The sequence below is a fragment of the Myotis daubentonii genome, chromosome 2 (genome assembly GCF_963259705.1).
Source record: "Myotis daubentonii chromosome 2, mMyoDau2.1, whole genome shotgun sequence".
Lineage (NCBI taxonomy): Eukaryota > Metazoa > Chordata > Mammalia > Chiroptera > Vespertilionidae > Myotis > Myotis daubentonii.
Window position 1 is genome coordinate 45,257,636 of NC_081841.1, and position 24,439 is coordinate 45,282,074.

Consider the following 24,439-nt stretch of genomic DNA (forward strand, 5'->3'; position numbering starts at 1 on the left):
CAGTCAACCGGTCGACCAGTCGCTATGATGTGTACTGACCACCAGGGGGAAGATGCTCTGACTGGTAGGTTAGCTTGCTGCTGGGGTCCAGCAGATCGGGACTGAGCAAGATGGGCCAATCACACCCTGGAGACCTCCTGTGGTCCCTTTCCTGCCCCAATTATGCACTGGTGGGGTCTCTCTGCTTGGCCTGTGCCCTCTCACAATCTGGGAACCCTCAGGGGATGTCAGCCGGTTTCAGCCCAATCCCACAAGCCACTCCCCTCGTGAGGGTACCAGACGCAGGGCTCATGGCTGGGGAGCGCTCCTGCAGTATGAGCCTCTCCCAATCTGGACTGATTTGGCATGAGCCCACAGCAGGCGCAATGGGGCTGGGATGACCGGGAGTGGCAGGTAGAAGCTGCAGGCAGTGTTGGACTGTGGGTTTCGGTCCGATCCCCGCAGGCCCCCTGAGAGACCCCACACGTGCACAAATTTGTCCATCGGGCCTCAAGTACACATATAAAAAAAGAGAATGATGTAGCAAATGTGACAAAATGTTAAATTCGTAATTCCAGCTAAAAGACATATGGTAGCTATTTGTACTATTCTTGCAATTTTTTGTAAGCTTTAAATTATGTCAACATTTATAGGTAAAGTTTAAAAATGTGAAGGTGAATTATGGACATTTTGATAAATGAAAGCTGGATTTGTTCCAGCCAACTCACACTATAAGAAATAATAGAAACTCAGATCTATAAGAAAGAATAAAGAGGGAAAGAAATTTTAAAAGACACTTGAGAAGCAAAAATTTGTATGAAAATATATTCGGAGTTTGTAACATTTGACATATATTGTGATAGGTTAAGGGTATATATATATATATATATATATATATATATATATATTCCTGGAGCAAACAAATAACTATATGTAATAGATATAGTATACGTTCTTGACCATTATATATGAATACAGTGGTAACCCTTGTTTGAATTGAAGCTTTTAAAGGTATTGCAAGTTTCTGTCAGCCTCCTGCCCATGTTCCTTTTGCCATCAGAAGGGTAAATGGCTGTTTCCATCCCAACTGCAATAATTTCAATTAAAAATTCCTTAGAATTTATGAAGTAATTTTAGATTCACAGACATTTTTAGTGAAGGATTCTTAAAGGAAAATGAAAACATGGTGTTAATGTATAATAAATATTTTTTATTATTTAAATGTTTATAAATTTAAAGATTTTAATTATGAATGAAAACATTTATAGCAAATGTTACACATTTCATATTAATGTTTGTAACTGATTTAAGGCACATAGTGCAAAATACTTTATTTCTGATACAGAGATCCCTAAATGTTTAGCCACATTGGCACAAAATTGCTTTAGTACCTTATATGGTACAATATACCTCTAATAAATGTTTGGGGGAAAACTTTGTGGGTAAAATTAATCTATTATTAACTGATAAAATTCTATTAGTAGATTCAGTTTTGTTTTACAGAGTAGGTTTCCATATAAAAATATTATTTGTCTATGATTAGTTTAAAAACCACATTATTATATAATACACAATTATCCACCTGAAAAAATTTAATACCTGAGAATTTGTCCAAGGATAGTTAGTTTTTACTATCTTTTATGTTCTGGCTTTGAGAAATCTTAGGTATAAAATAACATGAACATCTCTTAACATGAACATCTCTAATAAAAATTTTGCACATGTAAAAATAATTTTGTTTATTGAATCTTCAAAATTTCAATAATTCTCACTTCTGTATTTGTTTAATAAAATACAGTATAAACTTTGAGAAAATAGCTTTTTAAGAGTAGATATATACACGTGAGAGTTATAAAGACATAGAGAGCGTACACATTAAATTAGAGGTAGGTGTTTTAAAATTCTACTATATTATACCTTCTTTTGTATTATACCCACAAAAGTTATTTAGTATTTAACCCAAGCACACATTTTTAGGATTTTTAAAATTTGAAGCACCATAATTCACAATTAAAGGAATATAAAACAAGGTATCTATGCTGTATCAGTAAGTATAATGGCTATGTACTTTTTCAAAGTAACTATTGATTTACTACTATTCACCTGACATGAAATAATGTTCATGGTAGTTTTAAATAAGTTCATTTTCCACTTAACAAGTAGAGCAAACATTTCATTGTACAGTAGAATACTGAGTAGAGGTTTACATGTATGTCTATAGGTTTAACTGTGGTTGAGTCCAAGCTGTTAACTGCAATATTATCTTGGTCTAATTCATCCAGACATCCCTATATATTCCACCATAAGTAAGTACTTTTTTAAAAAATATCCTGATTAGAGTTATATACCTATTAAGTTGAAGGCCTTGAAAAAATTAAGTGGGGATTTGACTCCCTGGTGAGCACCCTAAACAAAGTCACAGACCTTTTGGACACGGAAATCTCAGGAAGGGAAGATGAAAGAAAAGAGCACCGGTTATTTGCAGGTTCAAAGACTATCTCCTCTTTGGGACACACTTCTCACTTCTGAATGCTCAGATCACTTGAATTGGGAGGCCAGTCGTCAGGTGAGGAACACACTTTCCACAAAACCCTCCACATCTGCCGTAGACTTTGGTTCCATCCTGAAAATAGGAAGAGGCAGAAACACAGGAGAATCTAATAGATGCACAAGACAGAAAAAGCCAATTAGCCAAGGTTTCCTGTGACAATCACACTTGAGGTAAATGCCATGTCAGGATTGGTGGTTAGGGCAATGAGATAACCCACCTAAGATGCATATTAGCTTCTTGATTATTATATACCACACTATAATTTAGATGATTCATCTCAATCCACATATTTTTCATCCAGGCATCTATTTGCTTTAGTGAGTTTAAGATTTTCATCAACTAAATAAAAGTTATTTGTAGAAATACAGCCTGAAGAAAGGTATAGAAGGAGGTGGGGGGAAATTGGACTGAAAGCTGTAATTAGAACTTTTTTTTTTTCCTTTTTAGTAAAGCAAAGCCATTCACAGAGGAATGATGGTCAGAGGTGGGTGAAAGGCAGGGTCAGGACAAAGACAGATGTTATTTCTAGACTGCCTTCCATCTTTAAGTCCAAAAGTCAAAAAACTGAAAACATTTTGATTGGATGAGGCAAAAATAGTTTAAACTCCTGGAATTTTTGGAAAGGTAAAAGTAAAGGTATTTTGCTGTTTTTGTGGTTTTTCTTTTAACCTAAAGAAGGAGGTTTCCTGGAACATTTTGGGATGGATGTTTAGAGATCAGGGGTTTTTGAAATTGACTTTTGTTTCAGAAGATTTTTTAACTCTTAAGAATCTGAGTAAGCAGAGAAGAAGGGACTAGCAGTAAAAATTCTAATTTACATATGTTCCTATCCCAGATTAAGTAAAAACCTAACCTTGGTTAAATCTATTGTGTTTGCATTCCCATGAGTATATTTAGGTTTCAGTTTCACATCAGATTTCAGGAAAGACCTTCATGTGTAACATTTTGATGAAGGTAGACATTCTCAGTTAATTAATCTTTAGAATAGAATTAAATAGAAGCAAAAGGAATGAATGTATGAGATATTCATATCTATTGATGATGTCAGCCAGAGTTCAGTCTTCATGTTTAACCAAAAAATATTTAAAAGATGGATAAATAAGGTCAGAATATTTCATTGAGCTCAATTGCTCAGAATATATTTTAATTAACTTATTCCCATTATTCTACCAAAATGGATTAGACCTAAATATGCCAAATGCAAATAGCTTTTTATTTTAAATATGTTTTAAAAGCCTACTGCTTACCAATATGCAGAACAAAAATTTAATTCTTTATTAATTAAAACAATTTCAGTCTTCAGAAATAGAATGTTTAAACTCTATAGTATCAAAAAATTGAATTTTCTTTATAAATATTCATAAAAGTAGGAGCATAAAAGAACTCATTCTTATCAAAAGAAAGAAATCAAAACAGTGGGCAGGGGCTATTGATGGTGTTAATTTATGTACAATACAGGTAGGAACAGTTATAATGTAGATGCTACTTTACTGTGTAGAGAGCCATGCTAAGACATGGTAATTCTAATAGGAACCACCTCCTAAAGTGTATGTGCTAGTACATCGTACCAGCAGCAAAATTAAATGGGTTCTATTTTAGAGAATGTACAGGGTGGGGCAAAAGTAGGTGTACAGTTGTGGGTACATGAAACAGTTTATTCTTGTATTATTTTTCATCCAAACAACCGTAAATCTACTTTTGGCCCATGGTGTATGTGTTAGAGGTGAATGCAAATAACATTGTTTTCTAGATAGAGGAAAATATGTATAAAACCATAAAAATAGACTTAAAGAAAGCACTATAGAGGTTATGTTGTTAAATGACAAATGGCTGTAGCCCCATCCCATCACTAAATCAAAGCAGTGAGATAAATAAACCAAAAACTTACCTCTCACTCTGAAATATTAAAACCTACAAACCATTAAAGTTAAAAGCACTACCTCTTTCTGAAGTACCTGCTTTTCAAGTCATTAGCCCTAAACTTGAGCTGGATAAAATCTATATGCCCTGACATTATTATTTCATGCTCAGATATCTGTAGCCTGTACAAGAATTTATATGTTTATATAAAACCTACTTATGTACATACATAAAAATGAACCCTATCCCATAAATTTCATAAATTAATGTTAGATTCCATTATATGCAACAATGCAGTCACCAACCTCATATACTAGTAACTCTACATTGAGATAGAGGCCCTTTCATGCAAGTACACCGGATAGATGTATTTCAGAAAGGCCTCCCGGCCCAGCAGGACTTACCTGTGATCTGTGGATGATGACAGAGGCGTAACTGCCCTGAGCCAGCCACTTGGCAGTGCTGGATATCTTCATCCCAGTTCCTGCCAAGTTAATGCTGAACCGCCCCTGTATGTAAACAAAACAAAATAAAAATAGATGAACATTATCAGATATTCAAGAATGCTCTTGATTGGAAACACCTGAATGTGAATTATATAAGAAAGTACTCAAATGGCTTCCTAAGGGTTTTCCTTTAGAAAATGAAAGAATATTAACACAACCTTGCTCTAAAGAAAATGAACCAGCTAAAAAACAAATTTAAATTGAGACAAGTGAGTTAATACCGCATAATGCTGTTTGTGCACAAGTAAACCCGTCCAACCCTCGGACTCTAAGACATGACAGAGAGAGCCAGTGTTCCTGCAGCAACAGGCCAGTCCTGGGAGTGGAACGGGCACCAAACTTGAACATTTCTCCAGGTGCAGTTTCTGACCTCCAGTTGCTAACTTCCCCGATAAGTTGCGCCTGGTTTGATGAATGTTCTGTTACTGTGCCTTTGGTGTTAGGAATATTAGGCCCTAACCCACCACACAAAGCAACTGAATGTGGTATTATTGTCCCAGCTATTACGTCCTTTGTAAGTACCCCAAGTGTATGTGGAGGTGATGCCACACGATTTACACACGTGGTGTGTGAGCCCCCTAGTGGCTGTATGATCTAATTCTTTTCAAGAAACAGAACCAATGAAGTCAAAATATTTCAGACTATCTCCATTAATATTTAAACTTTAATTGAGAAAATGCATAAAATTTGTCACATTTACATGATCTTGTAATACAGAATTATACACTGAAAAGTAGTACTTAACGCTAATTACATCTGCTGCCAATGTTCAATACACATACAGATATTAAGACATTCTGGGGTCACATCACAATATTCCGTGGATAAGACTCATGAATCTTAAGCAAGACTAATAAAACAATGGGGGTTATATTATGTGAATGAAAAGCTAAATGCATTTTAAATATATGTATAATATGAATTAATACTATTGCTAAAAAACAAATACATATAAATTACTTCATTGATTTAGTTTTCTGAGCAATCTTCTTTAAAAACCAAAATAGAGATTCAAATACATTTTAATACAATGATAACATGGAGAATTTCTCCATAACAGAAATTATTTGATTTAATAATTTCCAAAGGAAACTTATTTCATAACCATATTATTTCACTTATATGTGGAATCAAAAAAAAAACAACTCATAGAAACAGAACAAACTAACGGTTGCCAGATATAAAAAGAGTAATAAGGATGTAAGGTACAGCATAAGAAATAGTAAAATTGTAAATGCTAGGTATGGTGTCAGATGAGAATTGGACTTATCGGTGATCACAATGTAAGTTATATAAACATCTAATGGCTATGTTGTGCATCAACTGAATGTACAAAATAAAAAATATTAAAGAAGTAGAATTCTGGTAGCCAATTCAAAAGAACCAGGAATTTAAGAATGTGAAATATTTGCCTTTGAGTAATTGGCTCCACCAAAGAAAAAAGTAGTTACGGATATAAGCTAGAGGAGAAATATACAGGTAGATGCAAGTTTTACTTTGTTTCACTTCTTTGATGTGTTGGTCCATGTGTGCTCATTACACCATTGTTTTACAATTTTAAAATGTGTATGTATTTTATTGCAAATGGGATCTAGACCTATACATGTAATGTAAATTGATTTGTAAAAATATCGTATTGATTTTAGAGAGGAAGATAAAGATAGAACATCTATAATGAGAGACAATCATTGACTAGCTGCCTCCTGCACTCCCCCTACTGGGGATCAAGTCCACAGCCCAGGCACATGCTCTTGACTGGAATGGAAACCGGGACCCTTCAGTCTGCAGGCTGACGCTCTATCCACTAAGCCAAACCAGCTAAAGCATGAATAATTGATTTTAAAAATTTATAAGGACTGACAAAAACTAAAAGTTACACAAATTTTTAAAAAGAATAAAGTTGAAGGACCCACACTGCCTTGTTTTAATGCTCATTATAAAGGTATTATAACCAAGACAGTGCTAACGAGAAGAGAGAGATGTAGATCAATGTAAGATAATAGAGAGTCCAGAAATAGATACTTATAAATATGTCAATTGATATTTGACAAAGGTGGAAAGACAATTAATTGTATTTTCAACAAATGGTGTTAGGACAATTGGATGTCTATATTCAAAAGCCCTCTCAGATTTCAAAATCAATCACAGGTCTAAATGTAAAACAAAATATAGAAAAAAAATCTCTGTAACTTTGAGTTAATCAAAAAGTTCTTAAATATGATACTAAATACATAATCCATAAAGAAGATATAATAAATTTGACTTTATTAAAATTTAAATTTTCTTCTTTGAAAGACACTTAAGAGAAAGAAAAGACAAGACTCAGATTAAGAGAAAATATTTGCAAATGTCATATCCAACAAAAGACTTGTATCATGAATTATAAAAACCTCTCAAAATTAAGCAATCTGATTTTTAAAATGAACAAAAGACATGAACACACACTTCACCAAGGAGGATATAAAGATGGCAAACAAACACAAGAAATATGCTTAACACCATTAGTTAACAAAGAAATGCAAATTAAAACCACAAGGAGATACCACTGAAGATGGGGAAACAAAAAACTTGGCAATACTAAGTGCTGACAAGGAAGCAAAGCAACAGGCACTTTAATCTTTGCTGCTGGGGATACAAAATGGTACAGCTACTCTATAAAAGTGTTTCAATTTACTTTAAAGTTAAACATACACATACCATATAACCCTACAATCCTACTCATAGGTGTGTACCCTAGAGAAATAAAAACGTATGTTCAAAAACCTGTACACAAATGTGCATATCAGGTGTATTCACAATCTCCAAAACTGTTAACTCATTTTCTTCCAATGGATGAGTGGACAAACTGTGGGACAACTATACAATGTCCATATGATGGAATAGTTCTCAGCAATTAAAGAGGAATAAATTATCGATAACATGCAACAACACAGATGGATAGCAAAGACATTATGTTGAGTGAAGGATACCAAAGAGGAACAAATTATTGATAACATGCAACAACACAGATGGCTATCAAAGGTATTATGTTGAGTGAAGGATACCAATCCCAAAAAGTTACATACTGTATGACTCTATTTCTATGACATTTGTGTGACATTTTAGAAAAGGGAAAACTATAGCAACAGTTTACCAGGAGTAAGGTGGGAGGGAACTGTTCTATATTGTGATAATGGTGATGGTAACATGAATCTGTACATACTAGTATGTTAAAACTGTATACCAAAAAAAGGCAATTTTATTGCACATTATTAAAAATGTATTTAATGTGAATGGATATGACATCTATTTAAAGAAAAATATTTTCCAATTGGATTGCAAACAAAACCAAACTACACACTGTGTGATAGACACTTAAAGCAAAGAGATTCACAAAGGCCATAAAAACAACCTAATAATGGGAAATTTTAATATATCACTTTTAGTAACAAAACAGATCAAGTAGCAAAAAGAATGAGAAAGGAGATCTAAATAATATAATTAAAAGGTTAGATCTACACTCTGATAATAAAGAATACAGGTTCAAAATACTTTACAATGGGTTCTGAATGCTCAAAATGAATGCTGGCCATGATCCACCGGCATTGGCTGAATATGGTTCTCTTGCTCTTATGTAATCAATACTAATTACAAAACAGCTAAAAAGATACACTTTTTAAAATTTTTGTGGTTCTGTAAAAAGTACCACTTTATTTCGCTTTTGATATATGTATTCTAATGTCACACCACACTCCTTAAACTTCATCTTATATTGCAATGTGGCAAAGTTTATTTTCCCTAAAGAGTGCCATATGTGTCCCTTCTCTTTTTAGCATTCATGTCCTGGGGTACCCTGTCATATGCAAACACAAAGGATGTGGTTTTGATGAATCCCAAACAGAATAACTTCTTTCTGTGACATCAAACATCTGGAGAGTATCCATGCAAATGCTGTGTAACTCAACACAGAATCTGGTTTATATATTTGACAGAACATCTCTAAGAATGTAGGGCAGTGTGTATTTTTTGTAACAGTAACCTCAGGCAGTTGAATAAAGACTGAATGAGTATAGCTCCTTTTGGCAGCTTATATCTTTGCCCAATAATGTCTAATTTTGAAACTGAGTTTTGTATTCCACAAATGGCTAGAGAACTATGTGAGGGAAGCATCTGACCTTGATGGGCAGAGAGTATTTTATTGTACTGGTTCTGCCTCTGACTTTCTCAACAACATTGGACAGGTTGTTAACATGGAGTGTTGTGTTTCTCCAACTATAAACTAGGATTACGTAGTTTACAACTATATAACTTTCTCAAGATATTGTAGGGGGGAAATGCAGTTACATGAAAGTTGGAAAAATAGCAGTAGAAATTAATGGGCATTGCTGTCTTATTTTAAAACCAGGTTGTGCTAATACCTCTTATTCAGATTACATGCTCATTGAGAAATATTGTTGATAATAATTAGTTTTCTTTTATTTCCTATAAGGAAAGTTCAGTAATGGAGAATGAATACTCTCCATTTAAGAGGGTCACAATGCCAAAACCGGTTTGGCTCAGTGGATAGAGCGTCGGCCTGGGGCCTGGAAGGTCCCAGGTTCGATTCCGGTCAAGGGCATGTACCTGGGTTGCGGGCACATCCCCAGTAGGAGATGTGCAGGAGGCAGCTGATCGATGTTTCTCTCTCATTGATGTTTCTAATTCTGTATCTCTCTCCCTTCCTCTCTGTGAAAAATCAATAAAATATGTTAAAAAAAAAAGAGGGTCACAATGGAAGTGTTATTTTTAAAAATCCATATGTGAGGGAAAAGGTTGTTTAGAATTCTAGACGTTTTATATTACCCTCCTTGACTTTAGAACAGGTGTCCAAAGGACACAGTATCAGACTTCAGAAAGGGGAGTTCAAAGGGGAAGGACAGTCCTGGGAAAAGAACTGAATGGAAGATATAGATCAGGGAGTCTCCAGCTGGGTGGAAGACCAGTATGACTGAAGTAAGGAAGGAGAAAAATGAACATGAGTATGGCTAACTAGCCTCAAAGATTAAATGAGATTCCTCTGCAAAGTTAGCTACCTTTAAAAAGATAGCCAGTTAAATAACCAGAGATGATAAAAATTATAAGATACAATAACCATTTAAAGTCTCTGGAAATTGTCCTAAGGTTATATAATAGAGAAATATTTATGCCAAAAAAAATCTATGAACTCTAGGTAAGAACAGTGAGGCTCTGTGATATTTGAACAATGAGCCGTCCTCTCCTCCCCCTACCTCAACAAGGTGAGAGTTATACCCTTGATGGGTGCAGCGAAGAACACAGGATTTTGTTTCCCCCAGATTCCTATTAGAAGTGCATTTTCACCATTAGAAAGCAAGCCACCCGCACTTCCCATATCATCCAGCTCTGTGCTACAGAAGATATAGTATAGGCAAGAGTGGCTGAGAGTCTGAGCTCCCTTCTGTCACTCAGTCCTTACTCACAGTACAGAAAAGCTACCTCTAGGCAGGGCAGTCCAAAAGCACAAGGCCTGAGTCATCCCCACTCAAGTAACTCTTAGGGAATTAACTGTAAGGGAAGTGGTTCCATGCTGAGGACAAGCTAAGAATATAGGAGTTACTGTGACATAGTAGCCTGATTATAGAGTGGGGATGTTAACTCTGAGAAGTGGGCCAGATCTCTAGATACACAGAATTGGTGTGTTCCAACCACAGTGGAATGAAAGTAAAAATCAATAACGGAAGGAAATTTGGGAAATTCATGAATAACCAATGGGTCAAAGAAGATATAAGTGATAATAGAAAATATGAATGAAAATAAACACACAGCATATCAAAACTTCAAGGATGCAGTGAAAGAACTGAAATTGTGTAGCTGTAAATCCCTATATTAAAAGAACTGTCAACAGACTTTATGACAGACTAAATGCTTTCCCCCTAAAATCATAAACAAGACAGGATGTCCACTCTCATTACTTCTATTCAACACTGTATTGGAGTTTTAGTTAGAGCAATGAGGTAAGACAAAGAAATACAAGGTATCCAGATTGCAAAGAAAAGAGTAAAACTATCTTAATTTCTTAATAACATTACCGTGTATATAGAAAATCCTAAGGAATCCAATAAAAAACTATTACAATTAAACAATGAGTTCAGCAAGGTTGTAGTATTCCAGATTGATTTATAAAAATATAGGCAAAGATTAGTGATTTGTGCCTCAGATTTAGGGGTGGGGGGAGTCTCTTTATGGGAACCCTCCCAGTCAAAAGCCTTCTTTATCTTGAGCTGGAATCTGCTGCCCTACTAACGTCTCCTGAAGTGACACACACTGACCTGTTTCATGGATCTCTTTAATTATTTAAAGACAGTTATAACCTTCTACTCCTTTCCTGGTCACCCTTTTCATTTTCCTTATGTGACATGATTTAAACCCTCTTTTGCCCCCCTGGTTTCCACCTCCTACTCTTAGAGTAAAAATTTATTTTTCCCAACAGAAATTTAAAAATAAATATAATATTTCATTGTCAAGTACAAATAACATTTTGGTCTCAATATATTTTTGGTACCTTATGATTATATTAGGTTGTTTAGAAATCATTCCATGTTCTACATGAGTTTTAATGAACTTATGGTGCTTGAATAAACACCTGACTTTCATAGGACATTGCCAAGTTCAATTTGCATTTCTGGACCCAAGACATATGTATTTATTGAAACCTTATTTGGGTCAGTCCATAGAGCTAGTGTCTTTTTATCTCCTTTAAGTTTTCTTCTCTAACATAGAAAATGCCCTTTCTTTCTAACATAAGCATACCTTCTGTGTCAGTGATGAGAACTGTGAATACCCAATTCTAAGAATAGAGAGCTATGACAAACCATTAGCTACTTTTCTTCAATATGATATCTTCAATTATAATTACTACCTCTTATGCATGATTTTTTTAAATTAGTTAGAAATCTACCTAACAATGCTATATTTGTATAAGCTTTACATCTCTCCATCAATATATATAAAAGCCTAAGCAACCTTTCAACTGTCCAATGGGTAGCTAGGACACTCCAACCAGTAGCTATGATGCACACTGACCACCAGGTGGCACACGCTTAATGCAGGAGCTGCTGAGCTGTGGTGACTTGGCAGCTGTGGTTCTCAGATGACACATGCGGAACCAGAGAGGAGGGAGCCTGATTCTGAGGTGCGTCACCCAAGAACCGCCCTCTCACAATCTGGGACCCCTTGGGGATGTGGGAGAGCTGGTTTCGGCCTGATCCCCACAGGCCAGGCCAAGGGACCCCACTGGTGCACAAATCCATGCACTGGGCCTCTAGTCTTATCATAAAAATGTTGTTCACATTTTAAAAAATGAGTATGTTGTTTTCTAGAAAGCATACTCTATTCTGGAAATCACAGATAACATGGAACGGTGTGTATAGAGAACTCCGGAAATGAAGGCCTAAAAAAGAGTAAAGACATGGAAATGTACTATTCCACAGATGATAGAAAGTTATTCTGGTAAGTTATAGACCCAGGTCACTATGAGTGATGTTAGCAGCGGTGTTGAAAGTCACATGCTTGTGATCCATTCCTTATACTATATGTCCATTCATTTCCATGGACTTAGTGGAAAGATTAAAAATAATAAAGCATCATGGAAGAAGAAATAGGAACTGAACAACTTAAAACTCTTGTTTTACACCTTTCAAACAAATCCAACATTGGTAAAAATCCTCTAAAGCTTACTATAACCTTTAAAATAAAGTTCATATAGGAAGCCTGAATTTTTTATTATGTTTCTTGTAATATTATGATCCAGAAAATGAATTAAGGGAAATAGTATCACTTTTTTTTCACAGTTAGGGAGAAATAAACAAATCTGAAATACCTGTGGGCATCTGGCAGCACTGTAGCAATCTCCAGCCGTGGCAAATGGAACTGCTTTTCCAAATACTGTCTGAGCAAATAGAAGGTCTGTAGCTAGAATGCAATATATAAAACTCTTTAGCAATGAGACCCTATATATATGTTTTCCAATCTTCATTGCAAAACATAGTATTCATATCATCTTCTTAAATACATTTTTAATTCAAAAATTTAAGCAAAAATGCTATCCAATTATAGATCAGGCTTTTCAATAAATAATATCTTCTTTTTTTAGAGAGAGAGAGAGAGAGAGAGAGAGAGAGAGAGAGAGAGAGAGAGAAACATTGATTGGCTGCCTCCTGCACATACCCCAACCAGGGACTGAACCTGCAACCTGGCATCTGCCATCTCCAGGAATTGAACCAGTGATCCTTTGGTGCATAGGATGATGCTCAACCAACTGAGCCACACCAGCCAGGGCAAATAATTTTTCTTTAATACAAAAATGTTTATCCCATAAATTTCCCTAAAAAATGGCAGGCACATCTAAAACTAAGCCAGAAGTATTTTTCTTTTTTTTAATATTTTTCTATTGATTTCAGAGAGGAAGGGAGAGAACAGAAACATCAATGATGAGAATCACAATTGGCTGGCTCCTGCACTCCTCCTACTGGGGATCCTGACACCTGGGCATGTGCCCTGCCAGGGAATTGAACCCTGACCTGATTTATGGGTCAATGCTCAACCACTATGCCACACTGTCCGGGCAGAACCAGAAGTTTTTTAAACTAAGTGCTTTATTATATTGTACATCATAGTGAATATCTAAGATAGATAAAGTAAGGTCAGGAGCAAAAATTACAGGTTTTGATTACCATATTTAAAGGTAAATACATTATTACAAAGCAACACATGCGTGTTTATAGACCAAATTATATATAGAGATATAGATATATTATATATATATGTATACATATATACATACATATAAATATATACACATATATATATACACACACATGCTAAAGGTCAGCTGGTCTAATCGCTTATTCATGCTTGAGTCATTTAGATAATATCCCAACCAATGGTCATCCAGTCAGTGGCTCTCACCTCCACTAATGTATTTTGAATCACTTCACTTTTCAAGAGGACTGCAGGATTATTGCATGCTACCATGATGGCAACCCCTAAAGGTAGCATTTATGGAAATATGATCATATCTCCAAGGACAGTTTCCAAAGCAATAAGGCCTCCCATGGTGTGCTGGAATCAGCTCTTACCAAATCACGAGAACCTATTGTGTATGAATTTCTGGGGACACAGTTCAATCCACAGCAGCAGGTTTGTTGAAGAGTCGCTTGATAGAATTTGATGGATTGCTTGTATGTGTGAGAGAAAGGGAGGATTTAAAGATGTTACTAGGTTTTAGCTAGAATAACTAGAAAATTATAGTTGCTACTTATTGAAATGGTAAATGTTTGGGATAGGAATGGTTCAAGAGAAATATTGAAAGTTCAGTTTGAGATTAACATTGAGTCTGAGATGCCTCTTAGACATGGATTTGCTGAATAAGCAGTGTAATATTGGCATTCAGGGTCCAGATTGGAGATAAATATTTGGGGCTGTCATCTAATAGGTAGTATTTGAAATCTATAAATTGAATCAGATCCCTGAGGGAATGACTGAGTCCTGAAATTCTTTCATACTCAGTATTGTGGCTGATGAAGAGTAATTAGCCAAGTTGAGAAATAGTGAGGAAGAGTGGCCAGAATAGAACAAAACAATGAGAGTGTAGTGTCCTGAAAGCTAAATGCCGCTGATGGATCAAGGTAGATGAAAACCAAGAATTTTTCACTGGATTTATGAAATGGATGAAGAATTGGTGATGTAAGAGAGAAAAGAAAGTTTGCTGAAATGATGTTCTTGCATAGATACAAAGTGATGAGCCTAGAACACAAGTAGAGAGGGTGGCCTTCCATAGACGTGGGAGTGGTTCCTCCACAGTAACCAGGATAGAAGGCAAAGTCTGTAGGTGAACATTTGGGTAGGTTAGTAGATGTGGCGGTGGTAGCTAGTGGAAATTCCCTCCGGCTCTTATTTCCTCAGGGAGATAGGAAGCAAGATCATTGGCAATGAGTGACTAGAGAGGAGTATTAGAAGTTGTAGAAATCTGAAGCTAGAAGAGAATATGTGAGTGAGACATTTAGGAGATGGGGGGAGGGGATGAACTAGGGAAGTGCAGTGGGATTACTCAGCAGCCTGAAGGGTCCATGTGAGCTCAGTAGTCAGTGTTTAAAGTGAGATCATCCATGAGGACAGTGTATTATTTGCCACCCAGAAGATGTGTGGTGCAAGTGCAGAGTGGGTGAAAGGTGTAATTTAGTCAAGACTGGGTTTTTGTCACACAAGTTTGAAGAAGGAAAAGACAGACCAGGAAGCTAAAAATGTAGACATTGAACATTGTATCCTCAGGGCCCAGCCCAATGCCTGGCAAAATGCATGTTTGTTTGATAAATTAATGAAAACCAGCATCTTACTAAACAGCAACTAACTTACTGAGTGCCCATTATGTGCTCAGTAATGCTAATTACCTGACACACATACTAGTATATCATTAAATAATAATTATTATTTATAGAGCATTTACTGTATGCAAGGCTATTTGCTCAGAATTTTACAAGAATTATCTCTTAATCCCACTATCTCCCCACCTCCCTCAAAAAGGGGTGGGTGGCAGAAGGAGGGAGAAATAAGAAAGAAGAGAAAAAAGAAAGGGGGGAAAAAAACCTAAGAGGGTTTTACTCACTTTAAGGGAATTTAGATTTAAAGAGATATGTCCAAGGTCACAAAACGGGTAAGTGGATGCAAAGAATTTCCACCCAGTGTAACTCCAGAGTTCATGAGCATAACCGTAACAGTATAGCACTTTCATACGGCAGTAATGGTGGGTTTTCAGTAAATGCTAGTCATTATTACTACTAATACTAGTCATTATCATCTGACTGTGGCTTAGAGATTATGTATTCATGCATTCCTATCACGAAAAACATTGTGTCTTGCTATGGCGTATGCACTGTGCTAGGCACTGGTGATTCAATTGTGATCTAGTTTTAACTTCTAAAACTAACTTATTTGTCTTTTCCTATAGGTATGTAACCTCCAGGATGGCAGGCTGCTCAGTGTCCATTAGGTTTCATTAATCTCTTTGGACTTGACCATACTATAAGTTGCTTCCTAAAAGGCAACAGGTCCATAGTCTTGGATCTGTGAATAGGAATTAATTGCATCATTTGCAACAGTGTGATGCAATTCTGCCTTAACTAATTGTTAAAAAGATTAAGTGAGAAACTCTATAGAAAAATGCTTTACAAATTGTAATCTGAAGTTACTTTAAGCCCTACAAAAAGTTTTATATAATTATGTTGCGATATTAACTTTATCCCTAATGTAATGGGGAATTTGAAGGTAGAGGGTCATATCTTGGAAGGACACTGTATATCCTATCATTACCACTACATTTTTACTAAGGTCCCCACAGCCCATGTCACTGAAGAGGAAGTTTATGGCTAATAACTTTAAAAATCAATTTAAGTAACTATTGCCCAATGCTAGGGTGTCCGCTATACCCTAGCTATTCTACATACCAGCATACTGTTGGACTTTCATTGGCAAAGGTAGGCTTTTCATTTTACAAATAGAGATCCAGTACTTACTTTTAATTTGCATAGAAGAGAGATCAATTCTTATTTTGCTGAAAACTGTGTGTCCAGCAGCCAGGTAGTCATTTGTACATTCACAGTCTAGCCTCCTACTTCCATTAAAAGGACATTCGTATGGATTTTGTAGTCTGTAACCACATTAGAATATTTTTATTATTAGATACAGTTATCATCCCACAATGTAGGTAAACTTTGGAAGTGGAAGGTAAAAGATACACTCTTCAATATGACAATGTCTACAAGTTAAATGAGAAAAGTAAAAATCACTCAAGGTTAATATATGAAATTATCAATGGGAAATTCAAGACTGGTGGAAAAATAACCCAGCTCTAGTTCTCTTAGCTTTTGTTACTGGAAGTAATATGATTTCTATGAAAATACACATAGCTCTTAAATTCTCCCCTTCTCTGTTCTCCCAATGCTCACCCACAGTATCCTTCTTAGCCTATCTCTCTGTGAGTACATGTTCATACTCAAGTCTTTGGGCTTAAACAGGCATGGACAACACCTAACTTAGACCCTAATATATCCACCCGCTTTTGAATTACTTGTCCTACTTGCAAGCTATTCAAGTATCACTCTAACTGCTAGAACTTCTGATAATCTTGAAGGACCATACAAAATGCACTGATAAGCCAAAGACACATCTCATACCTAAAACCATACACTTCAGAAAAGTTGTCTTCTTCACCTTTGACCAATGATATATATTCCTTGGGGTCCTCCAAGTGCATATCTGCACAATAAACCTAAAGGGAAAATGCAAACACCTAGAAAACTTTTTCCAAAGTCAATGGTGAGTGTTAAAGTCGAGTAGGAACTGTGTTCACAATACCTTTATTATTCTTCCCTCAATGTTAAGGTAATAGTCACCATCCTTGGTAATGTTGTTTTCCCCTTGGATTTCTTTGCAGCTGGTAAATGTTTTGCCTTCAAGGATGAGTGAATACAACTTATCAACAATGAACAAATTAAAAACACAGCATGAATTTAACTCAATCATGCAAATATTATGCAAAAAACAGGCACTTCATTTTGTGTAGCATATGATTACAGCAAATACTTATTTTCAGAATTTTAATTAAAACTCTTAGAAACACTAGGTAGATTTTTAAAGTCCATTACTTACAGTCATTGACGTAACATTTCTTTTGAGCATCTGGCTTTAAACGCTTTAAACATAAGTCACTGGACCCACCATTTTCAGCCATGCATTCCACTCTTCTCTCCATTACCCCCACTCCACAAGTCACTGAGCACTGCGAACAGAGTAAAATTTGAAGGTAAAGTGTATAATGGGTAATAAGGCCAGTCAATCCATGTCACCTCTCAGACTAGGTCCTTTTAGAACACAATAGTGGCTAGACTTACTGCAAATACAAAAATACCCTATAGATTGGACAGTCACAGATGGGAGGAATTTATTATTTCTCAGTTATTGGCTTCTTTTCATTTATGTCATATAGTTATATCAACATTATATTATAAATACTTGACAAACATTATTAATGTTGGTTTTTAAGACTACTTAGTTTGTTTTCATTGCTATATATGCTGCTTGGAAAGCAATATTTACTTGCTTTCTATCCATTAAATTGGAAATGGATTATAGTGCAAGTAACTTTTATTACTCACATGTTAGATTTATTTACTTCACTTAAAATATTCATTGGTTAAGTATCTACTAAAAATGCAAGTCACTGTGCAAGGCTTTCTGAGGAATAGATATAAGTAGGTTATAGTAAGCAGAGAAAAAGAGATAAGATATTTATACAAGTAACTGACAAAGTAAGTGGTTTTTAGACAACAGGGGTATGAAACAATTCTGGGATCGAGTTAGACATGCAGCTGCACAGGCATCCACACCTAGAAAGTCTCATTCAGAAGATTTTAAATTCATAATTATATACTGACCTTGCTCCATTTTCCAACTTTCCAAGTGGCCATGTGCAAACAGCTCCTTAGATTGCATTTGTAAGTCTGTGGTGAAGGCAGCACAGGGCATTCTCGATAGTCTATAGGCCAAAGCTGATGGAGCTTATATCTATCAGTAGACCGAATCTCAATGCAATATGTAATCCTTTGTCGGTAACTAAATCCACAGTTACCAGCACACTGAAAAATAATTTCCAGGGGGAGAAGATATCCTTAAACTTAACCAGGCCTAATATTCACCAGGTGTGTGTGTGTGCACACGTGTGCGCACACATCTATCTGATAATAGGGTAATACGTAAATTGGCCGGGACACCGTCACAGTAACGACTGATCAGCAGGCTGCATGTGCAACAGGTGGGCAGGGACTTGCAGCATTGGGGATGTGATGGTGGCTGCTGCTTGCCCAGGGCTGGCCTGGGGCTCTGGCAAGCCGCCAATGGCTGTTGCTGCTTCAAGGGCCCAAGGCTCAGACAATGAGGGCTGGGTGAGGCTCAGGCAGCCTCATGGCTGGCAGTGGCAACAGCAGAGGTGTGATGGGGATGTCACCTTCCCCTGATCGCAGGGTCACCTCCTGCAGAGGGAGGCCAGAGGCAGGAGCAGCGAAGGGGTGATGGGGGTGATGCCTTCCCCTGATCGGCCAGTTGCCTCCCGCAGAGTGAGCTCAGACTGCGGCTTAGGCCTGTTTCCCGTCAGTAGGACATCCCCTGAGGGCTGCCAGACTGTGAGAAGGGGCAGGCCAGGCTGAGAGACCCCCCATCCAGTGCACAAATTTCATGCACAGGGCCTCTAGTAAATATTTAAATATACATACACACACTATACAATGTTATACCCACAACAATCCTATTCATTAGCTTCATTTACAGATGAGTTTAAAAAGGTTCAGAGACATTACATAACTTTCCCAGAGTTGTACCAATAAATAGAAAGGATCCATATCCAGGCTAGATTGTCTAGTTATGGTGCCTGTTTAGGTTTTTTCCCATTACACTACTAAGACTATCTTAGTTGAATAAAATATTTTCTCCCAATAGGTGCAGCTTTGGAGAAATAAAACATATGTGAGAGTTCTCACCTGAAATAAAAGACATTAATTAGAAAATAGCAGAGTACTGACCAGTGTGTACATACATGTGAGGACACCACCTGAGGCCAAAGAATGAACCAATCAAAAGACATAGAAATTACTGTATCTGGTACTCACATGGGACCAAATATATTCTGGTCCCTCTAGCCAGACTGGAAACTCTTACATACATGTATTCTATAATAAGTAGAACACTCAGAAGGGTCTTGGCACAGTAGAGGGAAATAAATTAAATAAACAATGCACTGGTCTGATGTGACAAAGCTTAAGAGTGAGATAAGAAAGGCTCAAACTGCATCCAGACAGAATAAATACATTCTAGAGCCAAGGTCAAAATATATGAATAGGAATAAAATTACCCAGTAGCTAAAATAGTAAAATTTATAATGTCTGACATGCAATAAAAAGTTAACTGTCAGCCTGAGCTGGTTTGGCTCAGTGGATAGAGCGTCAGCCTGTGATCTTAAGGGTCCCGGGTTCAATTCCGGTCAAAGGCACATGCCTGGGTTGCCTGCTTGATCCCCAGTAGGGAGCGTGCAGGAGGCAGCTGATCCATAATTCTCTCTCCTCATTGGTGTTTCTATCTCTCTCTCCCTTGCCGTTCTGCTCTAAAATCAACAAAATAATTTTTAAAAAAAGTTAACCATCATGCAAAAAGCAAGAAAATGTAGCCCATAATAAAGAGAAAAATTCATCTATAAAAACAGACCCAGAGGGATGAGTAAAAATGCAAAGGAAGGATCTCTGAAAATTATCTTCTCCATAAAGCCATGAGAAAACTGGCTTTGTCAGAATTAACTTTTCCACAACTCTGTAAATTCACCAAATGCAGCAATCCAGGAAGCATTTCTTCAATAAACAAGGTTAAATCTCAGAAGAGGGAGCTTTGTGATGTTTTAACTTGTCCTACCCCCATTCTTGCCTCCAGCTCCACAGTAGCCTTGAAAATCAACAGCCCCGCAAGCATGGAGGAACCAGCAACCCTGCAGCCACAGGGGCAGAACAGGGTTGGGCATCTTTCAAAGACCCTGTTGCAGAGACTTGTTATTTGAACTGTTTGGTGGGTTTTCTAGAAGACTCCACTGACAAGGCTGTCATTATTTAACTTAACTGGAGCTTACCCACTGCTTAAAGACTTTTCCCTCCAGGGGCACTTGTTGAACTGTTTAACTTTGAAGCTTCCAGAAGAGGTAGATCACAGTTAGGGCAAGCAGTAGGCTCATTAAAAAAAAAAATCTTAAAAGGAATAGAGATGTTCATAGGGCTTTGAAAAGCTTCAATATATCTACAGACTCCAGAAGGCCATGGACACGCACAGGGTTGCTCACATGTCCAGGATTATACACATGCTCAGGAAGCATCTGGAAAGGGCCTGCACACTCACCTCTGGCCCAATGTCAAGGCTTCATACAAGCAGGACTAAGAGTTGTCAGCTGCCTGGCTGAGTGTTAAAGGTACCCAAACATGTACACAGAAGACCCAGGCAAAGGAGGTGATTGGTTCCAGGTAGCTAAGGGAATCACTGTCCAATCATTAATTGAAAACTTAAATCAAGCAGAGACTTCACTGACTGAATGTGACAGGAAATACAGACTTTACAGTGAACTCTGGAAAGTTTCTAAACAAGCAAAAACAAATAGCAATTACAATAAACCCTGGGGAGGAGGAAGAATCTGAATACACCTATAACAAGTAAAGGGATTGAATTAATAATCCAAAAACTAGAATATTAGGCAGGTACCCAGGTGCTGGTGTTTCACTGGTCTCCAACCACCCGGCCCGCTTCCAGTTCGACCATCAACCACCCAAGTCCAGGGATCTGGAAGCTGAAAGTTCAAGATCAGGGTGCAGGCCTGACAGTCTGGAACCAAGATGGCGGCGATATAGGCAGACGTGTCCCAGGTCGTGTCCCGGAGCAAATGGAGCAAGCAGCTGAAGCTAGTAACACTCACACCGAATTGGCGAAATTGCTCAGCTGGTGAGAGGGTTTGCAGCCGGGAAGAGCAGAACTCCCCTGGAAAGTGCCTGGTATGTGGTGCCTTGTTGTGTTGTATTTTGTGCCTTTAAATCAACGCAGCAGATCCAAGCAACAGCAACCTCCTGAGCACCTCATCCTCTGCTGAGGAACAGCAGCTGTACGTGAAACCTCGCCCCACCAGCCGGAAGAACCACCACAGCTGTGAACAGCACCCACCAGAGGAGCTGCTGACAACTGAAGAGCAGCTGCTACCGCAACCGCCCGAAAAGCAACCACAGACCAAGGAGTCACTGCCACCAAGGGAGCAACCACTGAACAACTCAACGTCTAGATATGTCAGTGAGATCAAACATGGGTAGACAAAGAAACCCCCAAAGGAAAGAGAAGGAGGACTCTCCAGAAAAGCAGCTAAGTAATACAGAGGCATGCAACATGACAGATAAAGAATTCAGAATAAGGATCCTAGAGTGCATAAACCGGATGGAGGAAAAAATCGACAACCTCTGCAAGAAACAAGAAGAAACAGATGAAAAAATCGATAACATATGGAAGAAGCTAGAAGAAACAGATGAAAAAATCGATAACATATGGAAGAAGCTAGAAGAAACAGATGAAAAAATCAACAACCTAAGTAAGACCCAAGAAGAAATGAAGAGTGATATAGCTGCAATGAAAAACTCCATTGAAAGTATGAACAGTAGACTAGGAGAAGCGGAGGACCGAATAAGTGAATTAGAAGACAAGGAAGCAAAACACACCCAAAATGTACTGCAATTGGAGAAAAAAATTAAAAGACAGGAGGAGAGCCTAAGGGAGCTTTGGGACAACATGAAACGAAACAACATACGAATAATAGGAGTACCAGAACAACAGAAGGATGAACAAGGATTAGAAAACCTACTCGAAGAAATAATATCAGAAAACTTTCCTGAGGTGGGGAAGAAAAAAGTCACACAAGCCCAGAGAGTCCCAAACAAGGTGAACCCGAAAAGACCCACACCAAGACACATCATAATCACCATGGCAAATGTTCAGGACAAAGAGAGAATCTTACAGGCTGCAAGAGAGAGACGGAAAGTTACATACAAGGGATCTCCCATTAGATTGTCAAATGACTTCTCAACAGAAACACATCAGGCCAGAAAAGAATGGACTGAAATTTACAAAGTGATGCAAAGCAAAGGACTGAATCCAAGAATACTCTATCCAGCAAGGCTATCATTCAAACTTGAAGGGGAAATAAGAAGCTTCACAGACAAAAAAAGACTAAGGGAGTTTGTCACCACCAAGCCAGCAATGCAAGGAATGCTAAAGGGACTGGTATAAAAAGAAGAAATAAAAAGCTCAGAAAGAAAACAGCCACACACACACACAAAAAGAAATGGCTACAAACAAGTACCTTTCAATAATAACTTTAAACGTAAACGGACTAAATGCTCCAACCAAAAGACATCGAGTGGCTGAATGGATAAAAAAACATGACCCATACATCTGCTGTCTACAAGAAACCCACCTCATTAGAAGGGACTCACACAGACTGAAAGTGAAAGGATGGAAAAATATCTTTCAGGCAAATGGAAAGGAAAAGAAAGCTGGGGTAGCAATACTTATATCGGACAAAATAGACCTCAAAGTGAAGGCCTTAACAAGAGATAAGGAAGGCCACTTCATAATACTAAAGGGATCAATACAACAAGAAGATATAACCCTGGTAAACATATATGCACCCAATGTAGGAGCACCCAAATTCATAAAAAAACTCCTGGAAAATATCAAAGGAGAGATCGACAACAATACAATCATAGTAGGGGACTTTAATACACCATTGACAACACTGGATAAGTCCTATAAACAAACAACCAGCAAAGATACAGCAATCCTAAATGACTCACTAGATCAGATGGACTTAATAGACATCTTCAGAACACTTCACCCCAAAGCCAGAGAATATACGTTCTTCTCAGGTGCTCATGGGACATATTCAAAAATAGACCACATATTGGGTCACAAGCAAAGTATCCCCAAATTCAAGAAGATTGAAATCATAAAAAGCATCTTCGCAGACCACGATGGCATAATACTAGAAATAAACTACAATAAAAACAACCCAAAATACTCAAACACCTGGAAGCTGAATAGCATGCTATTAAATATTGATTGGGTTACCAATGAGATCAAAGAAGAAATTAAAAACATCCTGGAAACTAATGACAATGAAAACACAACAATCCAAAACCTATGGGACACAATGAAAGCAGTCCTGAGAGGGAAGTTTATAGCTCTACAGGCCTATCTCAAAAAACAAGAAAAAATGGTAGTAAATCATCTAACTCTACAACTCAAAGAATTAGAAAGAGAGCAACAAGAAAACCCCAGAGTGAGCAGAAGGAAGGAGATAATAAAGATTAGAGCAGAAATAAATGACATAGAGACCAAAAAAACAATACAGAAAATCAATGAAACCAAGAGCTGGTTCTTTGAAAGGATAAACAAGATTGATAAACCTCTAGCCAGACTCACCAAGAAGCAGAGAGAGAGGACCCAAATAAATAAAATCAGAAACGATAGAGGCGAAATAACAACAGACCCCACAGAAATACAAATGATTGTTAAAAAATACTATGGACAGCTTTACGCCAACAAACTAGACAACCTGGAGGAAATGGACAAATTCCTAGAAAAATACAGCATTCCAAAACTCAATCAGGAAGAATCTAAAAATCTCAACAGGCCAATAACTATGGAAGAAATTGAAGCAGTCATCAAAAAGCTTCCATCAAACAAAAGCCCAGGACCAGACGGCTTCACAGGGGAGTTTTACCAAACATTCAAGGAAGAACTAAAACCTATCCTCCTCAGACTACTACAAAAAATTCAAGAGGAAGGAACACTTCCAAGCTCATTCTATGAAGCCAGCATCACCCTAATACCAAAACCAGGTAAAGACAACACAATGAAAGAGAATTACAGGCCAATATCCCTCATGAAC

The 24,439-nt window shown here is 37.3% G+C and overlaps 1 protein-coding gene across 1 annotated transcript in view; it reads right to left on the bottom strand.

Annotated features, from left to right (window-relative positions):
- Positions 1-1,274: 1,274 nt before the first annotated feature.
- Positions 1,275-24,439, bottom strand: part of ADAMTS20 (ADAM metallopeptidase with thrombospondin type 1 motif 20) — a 184,791-nt gene continuing 161,626 nt past the window's right edge. The window contains exons 32-39 of the mRNA XM_059682616.1: positions 18,363-18,563; positions 17,578-17,707; positions 17,284-17,378; positions 17,103-17,197; positions 16,443-16,576; positions 12,752-12,843; positions 4,795-4,899; positions 1,275-2,602 (exon numbers count right to left, since the gene is read on the bottom strand). Coding sequence (XP_059538599.1) covers positions 2,513-2,602; positions 4,795-4,899; positions 12,752-12,843; positions 16,443-16,576; positions 17,103-17,197; positions 17,284-17,378; positions 17,578-17,707; positions 18,363-18,563 — 942 coding nt within the window. The 3' untranslated portion in view covers positions 1,275-2,512. The remainder of the gene's footprint in view (positions 2,603-4,794; positions 4,900-12,751; positions 12,844-16,442; positions 16,577-17,102; positions 17,198-17,283; positions 17,379-17,577; positions 17,708-18,362; positions 18,564-24,439) is intronic.